This window comes from Chiloscyllium plagiosum, unplaced genomic scaffold (genome assembly GCF_037043375.1).
Source record: "Chiloscyllium plagiosum isolate Xiang-an unplaced genomic scaffold, Cpla_swu_hap1 HiC_scaffold_18, whole genome shotgun sequence".
NCBI lineage: Eukaryota > Metazoa > Chordata > Chondrichthyes > Orectolobiformes > Hemiscylliidae > Chiloscyllium > Chiloscyllium plagiosum.
Window position 1 is genome coordinate 79,858,105 of NW_028270156.1, and position 18,097 is coordinate 79,876,201.

An 18,097-nucleotide genomic window follows, 5' to 3' on the forward strand; every position below is an offset into this window, starting at 1 on the left:
CAAATGGCCATCACAGGTTGGAGGTGTGACAGGACAGAGGGGCTGGTTTCTGCAAGGCAGTGCCAGGTGGAAGGAGGGTGCCACCTGGAATTAGCCCGCAATGAACTGTCTGGGAGGGGTGGGGTAATAAACTCTGGGGCAGGAAGGCAGATTGGGAGCAGCCAGAATTGGTTGCGCTGTGAGGGACCAGGGTCACACTGAGGGTCAGGGAACTGTACCTCTGTTTACTGCCTACTGTTCTCCTAATCTCTGTCTCTGTCTCTCTCTCACTCCATGTCTCTGTCCCTCGGTCATGGATTCACTCATTCATCCTGCAACTGATTGGCTCCACAATTGATAACAAATATAGCAAGTATGTGATCTCAATCAGCAATGAGTGGGGGTAATCCTAGGGCCGTGGTATTCGTGGGACATGGGGGTAAATGTGTGGTTGGGAGTGGGTTTATTTGCAGATGGAGAGGGGGGGGGTGTCAAAATATTTGCAAGTGATGTGGGGGCAATTTTGTGGAGTTATTTGTGGGTGAGTATGGAAGCATGTACACATGGAAGTGTTTGTGGGTGAAACATATTTGTGGATTTTGAGGAGGGGTGGTACTTTGTGTGACATGAGGGTATTTGAGAGCAGGGGTTTTTGCAAGGTTTTTCCAGGTGGTACTATGTGAGGGTGGTGGGATATTTGCACTCAGGGGTATTTGCACTCAGGGGTATTTGCACTCAGGGGTATTTGTAGGTGACATGGGGATATTTGTGGGCAGGGTAATTGCAAGTGATAGGGCATTTGAGGGTTGGGGATTTTGCAGATGGGGGTATTTGTAGTGGGGTTATTTGAGGGTGGTGGGATATTTGTAGGTGGGGTTATTTGAGAGTCATGGGGTATTTGTAGGTGGGGTTATTTGAGGGTTGTGGGGTGTTTGTAGGTGGGGTTATGTGAGGGTTATTTGAGGGTGGTGGGGTATTTGTAAGTGGGTTATTTGTAGGTGGGGTTATTTGAGGGTTATTTGAGGGTTGTGGGGTGTTTGTAGGTGGGGTTATGTGAGGGTTATTTGAGGGTGGTGGAGTATTTGTAAATGGGATTATTTAAGGGTGGTGGGGTGTTTGTAAGTGGGTTATTTGTAGGTGGGGTTATTTGAGGGTTATTTGAGGATGGTGGGGTATTTGTAAGTGGGATTATTTAAGGGTAGTGGGGTATTTGGTGGTGTTATTTGAGGGTGGTGGGGTATTTGTAGGTGGGGTTATTTGAGGGTGGTGGGGTATTTGTAAGTGGGATTATTTGAGGGCGGTGGGACATTTTGCGTGTGGGGATGCACTGGGGCACAGGGTTGTTGACCGGTTTAATTTGTGCCGTCAGGTTTATCTTTGAGAACATTGGGAACAAACGGATGCTGACGATTAACCACTGCTCACTGGCTGACGATGCAGCTTACCAGTGTGTGCTGGGAGATGAGAAGACCACCACAGAGCTCTTCGTCAGAGGTACTGTCAGAGTCCCTGACTCCCTGACTGCACCTTCCCCAACACCCCCCCTACTACCCAACCCCCCACCAGCCCAGATCACCCCAACCAACCCCAAATCACCCCAGGCCCTCGCCCCCAAGCCTGACCTCATCTTGACCCTCAACCTGACCCAAACCTGACCCCAGCATAGACCTCACTCCTGACTCCAAACAAAACCAGAGCCTCCATAACTCTACCCACGACCCTCAACCTGACCCCCCATCAGAAACCCTCTTCATGGTCCCACCCTTGCCCCTGTGCTGACCTTTACCCTGAGGGTGTAGCTTTCACTAAAGGGAAGATCCCTGTACTAAGGGGGAGGAGGCATCACTCTGTCTGAGGGGCCCTCAGTGAGGGGGAGGAACGGTCACTCTGTCTGAGGGACCCTCAGTGAGGGGGAGGAACCGTCACTCTGTCTGAGGTGCCCTCAGTGAGGGGGAGGAACCGTCACTCTGTCTGAGGGGCCCTCAGTGAGGGGGAGGAACCGTCACTCTGTCTGAGGGGCCCTCAGTGAGGGTGAGGAACCGTCACTCTGTCTGAGGGGCCCTCACTCTTTCAGAGGGATCATCAATGAGGGGGAGGGGGCATCACACTGTCAGAGGGACTGTCACTGTTTCGGAGGCACGCCTAGGTGAGGACGAGGTGCCCTCTCTAAAGGGTAGATGCCGTTATTGATGGGGAGGGGCCTTCACAGATGAGTGGCTGTGTGCCCATACTAACTGCCTGTTCTTTACCCTGACAGAGGCCCCAGTGTTGATTACTCACCCCCTCGAGGATCAAGTGGTAATGGTGGGTGAGAGAGTGGAGTTTGAGCTCGAAGTGTCTGAGGAAGGGGCTCTGGTCAAGTGGTAAGTGGCACACTAAATCCAGACATAGAAAACCCTGTAAAACAAACAAGTATATGTTACAAATCCATCCTACAACTGAACATTATAAAACGACCTCATTGTAGTGAGAGTACGCATATTGGACATTATTAAGCCATCACACTATAATGTGGGCAAGACATAGACTGCTGCTTCAGCTACTACTAACCCATCACGCTGTGCCAAGCGCAGTACAACTAGATATTTACTCATTTCACTGATGTGTGACAGACTTAAACAGAGGGAGGAAGACACAAAACTAGCCAGTTAGCATGATCTCTGTCATCGTCTTAATTATCATTTTCCTAATCGTTCATGTAAATTATAAATGGCCTAGTAATGGGAGTGGGTCTCGGGCCTCCCCACTATTGGGGGTGATTGTGAAGTGCTAGGTTGGATAAACGCAAAGGGTGGACAAGCATGTAGCAAAAGCAGAGCAATTGTAATGAAGATTTTATCTTCTGTAGGGAATGGATTAAGCTTTCAAATGTCAGGCAGGCAGTGAATTTCTTGAGTGTGTGAGAGTTGGTTTTCTGTGAACAAGCAAAAGCAGCATGATGAGTTAGAGTTGGTGATGAGTAATCAGCCAGATTCAGTGAACAGCTAATGATATCATACAGCATAGAAACAGACCATTTGGCACACATCTCAAACCACGCTAATCCCATTTACCTGCACTTGGTCTATGAAATCACTCCACAGAGGCCAGTATCTTGTCACACATGAACACTGACCCATCTCCCTCAGAGGACACATTATGGCTCCTATTTGGAAGCCGATTTATGGATCGGGTTAACCAACTTGTCTTGGATCCCATGGAGCTCTTACCTTTTGGAGCGGCTGTCCAAGTACTTTCTTACTGCAGTCAATGTAAACCACAGCAACTGTATTACCCTCACTAATATACTTAGTCAGCTTTTAAAAACCTCAATTAAATTTGTCAGATTGGATGGCCCTCTAATGAATCCTTGCTGACTTTCCCTGACCATTCCCTGCCTTCTAAGTATTGATTAATCCTGTCCCTCAGCACTTTTTCCAATAATTTCCCTGCTAATCATATCCACCTAAGCAGTCTGTAATTATCTGGCCTATCCCTGCTACCCTTCTTGACAAAGGACCCACATTAGCTACCCTCCAGTCAGCTGGAACCTCATCTGTGCTGAGAGAGGTATTAAATATCTCCACCAGGGGCTGGACACCATGGTTCAGCTATAGATAGCCCTGCTTAGACTACTCTTGGAGTCACTGAGAGCTGCTGTGGGCCCCACACCTTTGCAGGATATTGGCATGTGAGGGAGAGCAGTGCAGATTTATTGGAATGAAACCCAGCAGTCAAATGGTTAAATTAGGAGCAATTAAATAAGATGATCTGTTGCTTCTGGCATTTACAAGGTTTAAGGGGTGGAATACCACTAGGAATGTTTAAACTATTCATGGTAACAGTTGGGGAGAGAGTACAAAAGTCAACATTTCAGCATTGAAATTAGGGAACATTTGATGTGAAATCCATTGTTGATTGGAAATCGGAGATCGAGGGGTTTTTGTTAACTGTTCAGTGATGAGGAGTTAGATCACTCATCAAACATGTTCAGGTGAAATGGCGGGTGGATTTGAATTGCTAAATGATCTCCTGTACCGAGATCTCTGTTGAGCAGGAAATAAGATGCAGCAGTGGGGATATTGAGTTACAATGCAGATCAGCTACGATCTAATTAACTGCTGTGACTGACACGGCAACTCCATCACCTCGGCATTAAACAATATTTCCGAGGGTATGGGCATTTCTGGCTGGACAATCTTCATGGCCCCTCCCTAGTTACCCTGGAGAAGTTGCCAGTAAGTCTCCTTCCAGGTTCCTGGTGATTAGAGATGCCTCTGCGTGCCGTCCTATGGCACCTCTGACTTGTGTTCCATGCCCTTGTGAACACCCCCTTTTGTTGTCCTTGGAGAATTGGCTTGGACGTAGTTTTCCTCAGTTTCCAGTGATGCAATTCCCTGTGTTCCTTTGATTACCTATTGATGGCGGCAGTGTAGGGTATTGTGGGGAAAAGCAGCATGCAGGGGTTTGGAGGCTTACATGATGTTGTCATGACGTTTATTTTGTACGCAGGGAACGCAACGGCCAGGAGCTGAGGCGAGAGGAGACGTTCAAGTACCGCTTCAAAAAAGACGGCAAAAAGCACGTTCTGTTCATCAATGAGGCTACCAAAGAGGATGCTGGTCACTACACTGCCAAAACCAATGGAGACCAGTCTGTGGCTGAGCTCCTTGTCCAAGGTAACAGGAGGAAAAAGCGAGGCGGGGGGGGGGGGGGGGGGTTGCTGGATCCACTCAGTCCACTCCTCCTCATACTGTCTCAAACATTCCCCTCCCCCACATCCCTCCTCCATCAGCTATGGATGACCATAGATTGGCATCTTCTGAGTAAACTGGTCTTCTTAAACTGACAGTGGGCCGTCGATCTGGTAACATGTGAATAGGTCCTAGATTGGGACAATGTGGGTCAGATGTACAGCCACCTCTGCCCCTTCATTGATGCTTCCCATTTCTTAATGCAGCGTCTCTGACTTACGTAGGGTCGGGTTAGTCACAGTCCAGATCGACCAACCCAGCCCAGTAACTGGGGCTTTGATTCGTAAATCAAATCATTAGATCAACATAAGAGTAGATAGGGAGAAACTGTTCCCATTTGTAAAAGGAACAAGTATGTGTAAATTTAACATCAAAGAGTATGGTGCTGGAAAAGCACAGCTGGTCAGGCAGCATCTGAGGAGCAGGAGAATCGACGTTTCGGGCAAAAGCCCTTCATCAGGAATGTGGTGCGGGCCCGAGGGGACTAGGAGATAAACGGGAGGGTGGTGGGGCTGGGGGGGGGGATGGTAACTGGGAATGCAATGAAAGTGGGGCGTGATGGTGATAGGTCAGAGTGGAGGGTGGAGCAAATAGCTGGGAAGGAAGATGGACAGGGTCAGACAGTTCAAGAGGGCGGTGCTGAGTTAGCGGGTTGGATCTGGGGTAGGGTGGGGGGAAGAGGGGAGATGAGTAAACTGGTGAAATCAACGTTGATCCCGTGTGGTTGGAGGGGTCCAAGGTGGAAGATGAGGTGTTCTTCCTCCAGGTGTCGACTTGCTCGGATTTGGTGATAGAGGATGCCCAGGACTTGCATGGCCTTGGCGGAGTGGGAGGAGGAGTGGAAGTGTTCGGCCACAGGGCACTGGAGTTGTTTGGTGCATGTGTCCCAGAGATGTTCTCTGAAACGTTCCGCAAGTTGGTGTCCTGTCTCCCCAGTGTAGAGGAGACCACTTCGAGAGCAACGGACACAGTAGATGAGGTGTTTGGATGTGCAGGAAAATCTCTGCCGAATGTGGAAGGATCCTGTGGGGTCTTGGACGGAGGGCTGAGGGTTGGGGGGTGGAAGGTGCCGGGAGTGGAGGGTGGGTTGGTGGTGGACATGGACCTGACAAGGGAGACGCAGAGGGAACGGTCTCGGCGGAACGCAGATAGGGGTGGGGAGTCGGTGGCTTTGAAGTAGATGTCCCTTACTCCCAATTCGTCCACCTACACCAAAACGGACATCTAGTTCAAACTCACCAACAACTACCTGGACTACACCTCCACCCACCCCACCTTCTGTAAAAACACAATCCCTTATTCCTAATTCATCCACCTCTGCCATATCTGCTCCCAGGAGGACTAATTCCACTCCAGAACATTAGAGATGGCCTCAAGGACTGCAATCTCCCCACCCACGTGATCAACAATGCCCTCTAGTGCCTCTCTTCCATTTCCCGCACCTCTGTCGTTGAACCCCACCCCTCCAGATGCAACAAGGACAGGACAGAACCCCCCCCGCCCTGGTCCTCACCTTTCGCCCACTAAGCTCCGGATACAACACATTATCCTCTGCCATTTCCACCACCTACAAACAGATCCTACCACCAGGGATATATTTCCCTCCCCACCCCTATCAGTGTTCTGCAGAGATTATTTCCTCCGTGACTCCCTCGTTAGGTCAATGCCCCCCACCACCTACCCTCTGCTCCCTGCACCTTCCCCTGCCACCGCAAGAGGTGTAAACCCTGCACCCACACCTCCCCCCTCACCTCCATCCAAAGGATCCTTCCACATCCGGCAGAGATTTTGCTGCACCTCCACACACGTCGTCTACTGTGCCCATTGCTCTAAATGTGATGTCCTTTACATTGGGGAGACAGAACGCCAACTTGTGGTGCATTTCAGAGGACCTCTCTGGGACACACGCACCAATCAACCCCACTGCCCTGTGGCCAAACACTTCAACTCTCCCTCCCACTCCACCTGGGCCTTATCCACTGCCAAATCCTAGCCACCCAACACCTGGAGGACGAATGCCTCCCCTTCCACCTAGGGACCCTCCAAATGCATGGGATCAATGTGGTTTTCACCAGTTTCCTCATCTCCCCTCCCCCCATCTTATCCCAGATCCAACCTTCCAACTCGGCACCACCCTCTTGAACTGCCCATCTTCCTTCCCACCTATCCACTCCACCCTCTGCTCCTACCTATCACCATCAAACCCCCACCTTCATCTACCTACCACATTCCCAGCTACCATCCCTCCAGCCCACCTCCCCCCGCCCCCCTCCTATTTATCTCTCAGCCCCCTTGGGTCCCCACCACATTCCTGATGAAGAGCTTATGTCTGAAATGTTGATTCTCCTGCTCCTTGGATGCTGCCTGGCCGGCTGTGCTTTTCCAGCGCCATACTCTCAACTCCGATCTCCAACATTTGCAGTCCTCCCTTTCTCCCATAAATTTAAAATGATGTGCAAAAAAAAGCAAGAGCGACGTGAAAGAGGATTTTTCATTCAGTAAGGAGTTAGGGTCTTCAATACACGAGCTGAAGATGTGGTGGAGGCAGGTTTAACTGAGTCGTTTCAACAGGGTATTGAATGAAAATAGTGCGTAAGGGAGTGGAAAAAAGCCAGGAGATTGGCACAAGGTGATGACGTTCGTTTGAAGAACCAGTGCAGGAAGGATGGGCTGAATGGCCTCCTCTTGCGCCATAATAGTTCTGTGGGAAAAAAAAAAGAGGTCCTGTAGTTTGAGCATGGGCCCCCTTTCCCCTCAGGGAAAAACCGACACTGAAATGTGAAACTCTTTCACAGGAAGAGGGTAAGTTTCCGTGAAAGAGAGCTGGAACTGAGGATTGTTAGGTGAAACTGGAATCAAACAAAGCCTTCAAAGCAACAGAGATGAGGTAAGGAATGCACGTTCTGACAGTGACCACGGGGAAGGATTCCAAAAATGGGATTTTCTGAAGAAGTAAGCCAAACTATCCACTAACACCCAGAAACAGGAGTAGCATCATGCTCTAGAATTCGCCCATAGCCTCCAGTGGAGTCAATACACCGACTGTAAACATAACTCCAAACAAAGAACAAAGAACATTACAGCACAGGAACAGGCCTTTCGGCTCTCCAAGCCTGCACCGATCCAGATCCTCGAACTAAACCTGTCGCCTATTTTCTAAGGATCTGTATGCCTCTGCTCCCTGCCCATACATGTATCTGTCCAGATACATAGAACATAGAACAATACAGCACAGGACATGCCCTTCGGCCCACCATGTTGTGCCGAACATTTGTCCTAGCTTAAGCACCCATCCATGTACCTATCCAATTGCCGCTTAAAGGTCACCAATGATTCTGACTCTGCCACTCCCTCAGGCAGCGCATTCCATGCCCCCACCACTGTCTGGGTAAAGAACCTACCCCTGACATCCCCCCTATACCTTCCACCCTTCACCTTAAATTTATGTCCCCTTGTAACACTCTGTTGTGCCCGGGGAAAAAGTTTCTGACTGTCTACTCTATCTATTCCTCTGATCATCTTATAAACCTCTATCAAGTCACCCCTCATCCTTCGCCGTTCCAATGAGAAAAGGCCTAGCACTCTCAACCTATCCTCGTACGACCTATTCCCCATTCCAGGCAACATCCTGGTAAATCTCCTCTGCGCCCTCTCCAAAGCTTCCACATCTTTCCTAAAGTGAGACGACCAGAACTGCACACAGTACTCCAAATGTGGCCTTACCAAGGTCCTGTACAGCTGCAACATCACCTCACGACTCTTGAATTCAATCCCTCTGCTAATGAAGGCTAATACACCATAGGCCTTCTTACAAGCTCTATCCACCTGAGTGGCAACTTTCAAAGATCTATGAACATAGACCCCAAGATCCCTCTGCTCCTCCACCTTAACCCTACCGTTAACCCTGTATTCCGCATTCTTATTTGTCCTTCCAAAATGGGCAACCTCACACTTGACAGGGTTGAACTCCATCTGCCACTCCTCAGCCCAGCTCTGCATCATATCTAAGTCCCCTTGCAGCTGACAACAGCCCTCCTCACTATCCACAACTCCACCAATCTTCGTATCGTCTGCAAGTTTACTGACCCACCCTTCGACTCCCTCTTCCAAGTCATTAATAAAAATTAAAAACAGCAGAGGACCCAGAACTGATCCCTGCGGAACTCCACTTGTAACTGGGCTCCAGGCTGAATATTTACCATCTACCACCACTCTCTGACTTCGACCGGTTAGCCAGTTCTCTATACAACTGGCCAAACTTCCCACTATCCCATGCCTCCTGACTTTCCGCATAAGCCTACCATGGGGAACCTTATCAAATGCCTTACTAAAATCCATGTACACTACATCCACTGCTCTACCCTCATCCACATGCTTGGTCACCTCCTCAAAGAATTCAATAAGACTTGTAAGGCAAGACCTACCCTTCACAAATCCATGCTGGCTGTCCCTAATCAAGCAGTGTCTTTCCAGATACTCATAACTCCTATCCCTCAGTACCCTTTCCATTACTTTGCCTACCACCGAAGTAAGACTAACTGGCCTGTAATTCCCAGGGTTATCCCTATTCCCTTTTTTGAACAGGGGCACAGCATTCGCCACTCTCCAGTCCCCTGGTACCATCCCCGTTGACAGTGAAGACGAAAAGATAATTGCCAACGGCTCTGCAATTTCCTCTCTTGCTTCCCACATAATCCTAGGATATATCCCGTCAGGCCTGGGGGACTTGTCTATCCTCAAGTTTTTCAAAATGCCCAACACATCTTCCTTCCTAACAAGTATCTCCTCTAGCTTACCAGTCCATTTCACACTCTCCTCTTCAACAATACGGTCCCTCTCATTTGTAAATACTGAAGAAAAGTACTCATTCAAGACCTCTCCTATCTCTTCTGACTCAATACACAGTCTCCCACTACTGTCCTTGATCGGACCTACCCTCGTTCTCATCATCCTCATGTTTCTCACATACGCATAAAAGGCCTTGGGGTTATCCTTGATCCTACCCGCCAAAGATTTTTCATGCCCTCTCTTAGCTCTCCTAATCCCTTTCTTCAGGTCCCTTCTGGCTATCCTGTATCCCTCCACTGCTCTGTCTGAACCTTGTTTCCTCAACCTTATGTAAGCCCCCTTCTTCCTCTTTACCAGACATTCAACCTCCCACGTCAACCAAGGTTCCCTCACACGACCATTTCTTTCCTGCCTGACAGGTACATACATATCAAGGACACGTCGTATCTGTTCCTTGAAAAAGTTCCACATTTCAACGACATCCTTCCCTGACAGCCTATGCTCCCAACTTGTGCTCCTCAGATCCTGTCTTACAGCATCGTATTTACCCTTCCCCCAATTGTAAAACCTACCCTGTTGCACGCACCTATCTCTCTCCATAACCAAGGTGAAAGTCATAGAATTGTGGTCACCATCACCAAAATGCTCACCCACTAACAAGCCCATCACTTGTCCCGGTTCGTTACCAAGTACCAAATCCAAATTGGCCTCCCCTCTGGTCGGACAATCTACATACTGAGTTAGAAAAGCTTCCTGGACACACTGCGCAAACACTGCCCCATCCAATCTACTTGATCTAAAGAGCTTCCAATCAATATTTGGGAAGTTGAAATCGCCCATGACTACTACCCTGTGGCTTCTGCACCTTTCCAAAATCTGTTTCCCGATCTGTTTCTCCACATCTCTGCTGCTATTGGGGGGCCTATAGTAAACACCCAACAAGGTGACTGCACCTTTCCTATTTCTGACTTCAGCCCATACTACCTCCAAAGGCAGATTTCCCTCGAACTGCCTTTCTGCAGCTGTTATACCATTTCTAATTAGCAACGCCACCCCCCTCCTTTTTTACCACACCCCCTAATCTTACTGAAACATCTGTAACCAGGAACCTCCAACAACCATTCCTGTCCCTCTTCTATCCACGTTTCTGTGATGGCTACAACATCATAGTCCCAGGTACCGATCCACATCTTAAGTTCACCCACCTCATTTCTGATACTCCTTGTGTTGAAGTATACACACTTGAGCCCATCTCTGTGTCCGCGAGTATTCCCTGTCAGTGCTACCTTCTCCACAGCCTCCCTACATTCTTGGACATCCTGAAAAACAGCTAACCTACTTGCTGGACTACCAGGCTGGATCCCATCCCCCTGCCAAATTAGTTTTAAACCCCCCACCGAAGAGTGCAAGCAAACCTACCCCCCAGGATATTGGTGCCCTTCTGGTTCAGGTGCAACCTGTCCTGCTTGTACAGGTCCCACCTTCCCCAGAATGCAGTCCAATTGTCCAAATTGCCCTCCCTCCTACACCATCCTTGCATCTTACATCTTAAATGATGCTATCATGCCCGTCTCTACCACCTCTGCTGGCACCATATTCCAAGCAACCACCACCCTCTGTGTAAAGAACTTTCCCTGCATATCTTCCTTAAAGTTTTCCCCTCACTTTGAACTTGTGACCCCTAGTAATTGAGTTCCCCACTCTGGGAAAACATTTCTTGCTATCCACCCTGTCTACACCTCTCATGATTTTGTAGACCTCAATCAAGTCCCCTCTCAATCTCCGTCTTTCTAATGAAAATCATCCTAATCTACTCAACCTCTCCTCATAACTAGCACCCTCCGTACCAGGCAACATCCTGGTGAACCTCCTCTGCTCCCTCTCCAAAGCATCCACATCCTTTTGGTAGTGCAGCGACCAGAACTGTTCGCAAACAAGCTGGCACTTATTAAACTTCATCCACACCTTGGAGAGGCGAAGTGAATTGGGACTGGAATTGGTGCTGGAGTTCAGTCTGAGAATGAACTTTAACCTGGGGCCAAGACAGCAATAACCCAACAAGGATGGAGCTGATTACAAGGTTTCCTGAAAACCTAGATGCAGTGCCACAAGACATTTAATGATCTTGCAAGGTCAGTTAATGCACCTTCAAGTGACCCACTTATTAAACCTCACACACTAGTCAATACAATCACAACTCAACCAAACAACAAAATATTAATCAGACTCCAAATCTGACATTCAGATCCTCCATCTCATAACAATCTAAATCTCACGTTATTATAATTCCAGTTGATAGTATGACTGGACATGTTAGATCCCAGAATGAAATTTAGCTTGATGGATCTTCTCATTAAATTTAACTGAAGGTCTCTCACTAAAGTGCAAGCACATCAATCTGCAGGTTTGGTTTTTACAAAACAAAAATAACATAAAACGAACCAAGCTATCAAAGATTGAAAGATTTGAAAATACGGAAAAACAAAATCTCCCGTCCAACACCATCACTTTGCATGTTGATTAATTACAAAGAAATTCCTTCACTATCAAAACTGTCGGTTCGAGTTCATAGCTTCTTCTGAGTGCCATTCCTGTGAGCTGTGAAATCTTTTCTCTTAACCACTCACACAAGTGAGAGCTTAGACTTTCTCAGTCTTTTACTGATCTGCAGAGTTTTAACCAAACACTCCTGGTCTGGCAGGTTCTCCAGCAACACTCTTTCACTCAGGTAACTGCACATCTGCCTGGTTTGTTGAGGAAATCCTTTAAATCCGGGCATGTTACACCACTCCCTTCAGTAGACTTCAGTGACTTTAAACAATGCTAGAAACCATGAAACAATTCCATCATCACAGCAAAAGGCAGTAGCAAGTTTCTGGGCTGGTGAGATTGACTTATGATGGGACACTGAGGATACTGACCCTGTATTCTCTAGTGCTTTGAAGAATGGGTGGTGATTCCATTGAAGCTTATAAAATCCTAACAGGGCTCGACAGGGTAGATACAGGAAAAATGTTTCCTCCTGACTGAAGAGAATGGGGGAGGGGGACCGAGGATCTGGGGACAGAGGTTCAAAATGAGGGGCAAGCTATTTTGGATTAAAATGAGGAGGAATGTCTTCTCTCAGATAGGGACTGAATCTTTGCACCCTTTGCCACAGAGGCCTGTGGAGGATGTGTCACTGAGTGTGTTCAAGTCCAATGGCAATTGATCTCAGCGGATATGGGGATAGTACAGGGAAATGGCACAGAGGGAGAAGGTGAGCCGTGGTCCCCATTGAATGGTGGAGTGGGCTCACAGGGCTGAATGGCCTTTTCCTGGTCTGATTTCTGCAGTGCTCAGGAAAGTTGTTTAAGTAAGTACATAAATACTTTGAGTGTGTAATAAGACTGTTGAATGCTTGTTCAGCCACGTAAGGTTCAGAGCTGGAGCAGGTTGAACTCCAGAATGACCAGTCTCCTGAACTAGGTGCTTCCGGCTATAACCCCACTGCATGAAGATGAACATCAGAGCCAAAAATGGCATCTGGCCCAGCTAACACAAACATGACATAACACCAAACAGAGGCCTCTCCAGAAGAACAATGACACTTGGGCACAGGATGGTGAAGAGTTGGATTTCGCTGCCAGAAAGTTTAAAATGAGAACAAAAAGAGATTTCTGAAAATCACTGGCTTCGTTATAGTAACCAAGCTGAATGGAGAATGTACAAAGGAAGAGAAAGTGAGGACCGCAGATGCTGGAGATCAGAGCTGAAAATGTGTTGCTAGAAAAGCGCAGCAGGTCAGGCAGCATCCAGGGAACAGGAGAATCGACGTTTCGGGCATAAGCCCTTCTTCAGGAATGAGGAACGTTTGTCCAGCAGGCTAAGATAAAAGGTAGGGAGGAGGGACTTGGGGGAGGGGCGTCAGAGGGGCATTTCCGACACCTCTCCCCCAAGTCCCTCCTCCTTACCTTTTATCTTAGCCTGCTGGACAAACTTTCCTCATTCCTGAAGTAGGGCTTATGCCCGAAATGTCGATTCTCCTGTTCCCTGGATGCTGCCTGACCTGCTGCGCTTTTCCAGCAACACATTTTCAGCAATGTACAAAGGAGGCCTAACAAGGGGGAAAATGTCTGAGGTAGATTAGTGGCTCACATAATGGGGAGCAGAGAGGTCATTTAATATATTTAAGGTATTTGGAGGAGGGTGAGATGGGCTTAGAGATATTGTTGTGGAGCCAGAGGAAGTAGCCCTACAGGAAGTGAGTCCCTTGCATCCATCTTCACTAGAACATAGAACATTACAGCGCAGTAGAGGCCCTTTAGCCCTCGATGTTGTGCTGACCTGTGAAAATAACCTGATGTCCATCTAACCCACGCCGTTCCATTATTGGAGGAAGGGGACATGAAGGGGAGCTAGTAAAATGATATCATGAAGGGGACATGAAGGGGAGCTGATAAAATGATATCATGAAGGGGACATATTGGAGCTGGTTAAAAATGGATCAACTTGAGAGATCTGTAAGATCTGCGGTCATCAAAAATGAACCATTACAGATGGGTGCCCTAAGAGCTGAGTGAGGACAGTAAGGGTGGTGAAATGCCAGGTGCTGTAACCTTCCTTGTAAATTCACAAATTAAAGCCATGGGATTAAAGGGATTGTAGCAGCAGGGATTCTGGGTGAACTATGGGCTAGGAGTTTTGGGGTGAAGGGTTTATTTTCACACTGCAGGGAAGGATACAGTGATGTTCCTGTAAGATCAACTCTGGGACCACTGATCTTTGTGGTATGTGTGAATGAACACCACTTGGTTATACTCTCATGTGTTCTCCTGTCCCTTACAGAGAAACAGCTGGAAGTTTATCAGGATATTGCAGATTTGACGGTGAAGGCTGAGGAACAGGCCGTCTTCAAGTGTGAGGTGTCTGATGAGAAAGTCAAAGGGACCTGGTTTAAGAGTGGTGTGGAGGTCATTCCCAATAACAGAATGCAAATCACACACATTGGCAGGTAAACCATCGTGACTATGTCAAGAGCTCAGATCAAGAGTGACTGGCATCGATATCTGGTCAGTTCGGTGTCTGGTCTTGTGGGTTCGGCATCATTAAATTTTGCCCTCAGATCGTGTTTCTGGAGGATTATCTACCATTGAAGAAAACAGACTGGTCTATAATTACTGAGTTTATCCTTACAACCTTTCTTGAACAAGGATTTAAATGTTGATACTTCTCCTGTCCTCAGGCACCTCCCGTGAGTTTTGGGAAGATTGAAAGCTTATGACCAGTGCCTTTGTAGTCCCCAATTCCCACTTCCATTAAAATCCTCAGGCATATTCCATCTGGTCATAAAGTCAAGCAGCATGGCAACAGACCCAAACTAAACTAGTCCCACTTACCTACATTTGGCCCATATCCCTCGAAACCTTTCCTAATTTATGTACCCGTCTAAATGTCTTTTAAGTGTTGTAAGTGTACCTGCATCTGCCACTTCCTCTGGCAGTTCATTCCACATACAAACCATCCTCTGTGTAAAACAATTTGCCCCTTTGGTCCCTTTAAATCTTTCTTTTCCTTAAAAATATGCCAGGAGAAAGTGAGGACTGCAGATGTTGGAGATCAGAGCTGAAAGTGTGTTGCTGGAAAAACGCAGCAGGTCAGACAGCATCCAAGGAGCAGGAGAATCGACGTTTCGGGCATAAGCCCTTCTTCAGGAATTCCTGAAGAATTTTAAGCTGAAGAATTTTCAGCTTAAAAAATATGCCCCCCTAGTTGCTGCGGTTCTGTTCGCCAAGCTGGAAGTTTTTGTTGCAAACGTTTCGTCCCCTGTCTAGGTGACATCCTCAGTGCTTGGGAGCCTCCTGTGAAGCCCAAGGAGGCTCCCGAGCACTGAGGATGTCACCTAGCCAGGGGACGAAACGTTTGCAACAAAAACTTCCAGCTCGGCGAACAGAACCACAGCAACGAGCACCCGAGCTACAAATCTTCTCACAAACTTTGAATGCCCCCTAGTTTTGAACTGCCTATACTAGGGAAAAGACCTTGGTATTCAGTTTATCTAGGACCTCATGATTTTATAATAGATTATCCCTCAAGCTCCTCTGCTCCAATGAAAAAAGTCCCAGCCTATCCAGCCTTTCCTTACAACTCAAACCCTCCAATCCCAGAAACATCCTGGTAAATATTTTCTGCACCCTTTCTAATTAAATAATATCCTTTTTATAGCAGGGTGACCGGAACTGTACAGAATACCCGAAAAGTGGCCTCACCAATGTCCTGTACAACCATAACAACATGTCCCAACTCTTATACCCTGAGCAATGAAGGCAAACATGCCAACTGTTGTCTTTACCACCCTATCTGATACAACTTTCAAAGAACTCTGTACCTGAACTCGGGGTCTGTCTTGTTGACAACACTGCCCAGAGCCCTACCATTAACTCTGTAAGTCCTATGCTTGTTTGTCTTACCAAAATACAACAACTCGCATTTATCTAAATTAAACTCCATCTGTCACTTCTCGGCCCATTGGCCCAATTGATCACCATCCCATTGTGATATTAGATAACCTTCCTCACTGTCCACTATACCACTACTTTGGTGTCATCTGCAAACGTACTAACCAGGCTTCCTAAATTCTCATCCAAGTCATTCATATAAATGACAAACAACAAAGGACCCAACCCCTACACATAAGTCTTAAAGTCTACTTTTTATTTCTTAATTCCACCCATGAATAAAGTTAAAAACCACACAACACCAGGTAGCTACTTGACAAAGGAGCAGTGCCCCGAAAGCTAGTGCTTCCAAATAAACCTGTTGGGCTATAACCTGGTGTTGTGTGATTTTTAACTTCGTCCACCCCAGTCTAACACTGGCACCTTCACATCATGGCTATTCATAAATAACATATTACCTTGTTTCCTTCTCATTTTTTCCCTCTCCTTACTCTTTGCTTCTACGTTTCCCCATAGGTTTGCAGTATTATTGTATTACTACCAGACTCTCAGTCTGTTCTGTTTGCATTCCTCAGAATCCACAAACTAGTGATTGACAATGTGAGACCTGAGGATGAAGGTGATTACACCTTTGTACCTGATGGCTTTGCCTTCAACCTCTCAGCCAAGCTGAACTTCCTGGGTAAGCAACTGAATCAGATGGATTTCGGGAAATTTGTCAGTGCAACGAATCCTGAGTAACTGTGTGTGTTGCAATTGCATTGGAATGAAGGATATCCACTGACAGTGCTAGTCTTACCGGGGGTCGAATGGTATCAGCTCAATCCTCATGATTCCAAACTGTTCACTAGCTTTATTGCTTGATTTTGAGATCTCGATTGGGGAGTTAATCAAATCATACTAAATGGGTTTCCTCATCAATTGCCCTTTAACAAACTAATTGGGGTGAAGTTGGGCTTTAGAATTAATCAACTTGGGTTGACAATGTCTGTTTGACATGTGTCATTTTCCTCTAAGCTATGGGCATTAGTGTTGTGTTTAATTCTCATTACCTCATTATAGGAAGGATGTGGAAGCTATAGAGAGGGTGCAGAGGAGATTTACCAGAATGCTGCCTGGACTGGAGGGCATGTCTTATGAAGAAAGGTTGAGGGAGCTAGGATCAGAGTGTGTGGTGCTGGAAAAGCACAGCCAGTCTGAGGAGTGGGAGAATGGACATTTTGGACATAGGCCTTTCATCAGGAATGTCCCAAAACGTCGACTCTCCTGCTCTTTGGATGCTGCCTGACCTGCTGAGCTTTTCCAGCACCACACTCTTCGACTCTGATCTCCAGCATCTGCAGTCCTCATTTTCTCCTAGTTGGGGTTTTTCTCATTGGAGCAAAGAAGGATAAGACATGACTTGACAGACGTGTACAAGATGATGAGAGGCACAGATAGAGTGGATAGCCAGAGACCTTTTCCCAGGGCAGAAATGGCTATCATGAGGGGGCATAATTCTGAGGTGATTGGAGGAAGGTTTAGGGGAGATGTCAGAGGTAGGTTCTTTATACAGAGAATGGTGGGAGTGTAGGAGAAAGTGAGGGCTGCAGATGCTGGCGATTAGAGCTGAAAAATGTGTTGCTGGAAAAGCGCAGCAGGTCAGGCAACGTCGATTCTCCTGCTCCTTGGATGCTGCCTGACCTGCTGCGCTTTTCCAGCAACACATTTTTCAGCAGTGGTGGGAGTGTGGAATGCACTGCCAGTGATGGTAGTAGAGTCAGAGACATTAGGGACATTTAAGCAACTCTTGGATAGGCACATGGAAGACAGTACAATGAAGGTTAGTTTGCTCTTAGGGCAGGATAAAACGCACGCACAAAATCAAGGGCCGAAGGGCCTGTACTGTGCTGTACTGTTCCATCTGTACCTTTCTGCAGATAAGGTGATCATGTAGCTCAGTGGTAGTGTCCTTACCTCTGACCAGGAGGTTTGGGTTACAGTCATATCTGCTCAAGAGGTGTATACTAACATCTCTAAGCAGGATGATTCAGAAAGTATCTATGCATCAGATCAAGAGAGACCTGTGAGGCAGTGGGTAGTGTCTCTGCCTTGGAACTAGGACTCCTCCTTTCATGATCCTGTGTTGCCAAGTTAACTTATAAATCCTTCTGACATCGG

The 18,097-nt window shown here is 47.3% G+C and overlaps 1 protein-coding gene across 1 annotated transcript in view; it reads left to right on the top strand.

Moving 5' to 3' along the window:
* LOC122558014 (myosin-binding protein C, cardiac-type-like) overlaps positions 1-18,097 on the top strand; it is a 90,552-nt gene that overhangs the window by 35,469 nt on the left and 36,986 nt on the right. Inside the window, exons 12-17 of the mRNA XM_087996830.1 lie at positions 350-352; positions 1,349-1,473; positions 2,237-2,342; positions 4,471-4,637; positions 14,328-14,493; positions 16,513-16,619. Coding sequence (XP_087852956.1) covers positions 350-352; positions 1,349-1,473; positions 2,237-2,342; positions 4,471-4,637; positions 14,328-14,493; positions 16,513-16,619 — 674 coding nt within the window. The remainder of the gene's footprint in view (positions 1-349; positions 353-1,348; positions 1,474-2,236; positions 2,343-4,470; positions 4,638-14,327; positions 14,494-16,512; positions 16,620-18,097) is intronic.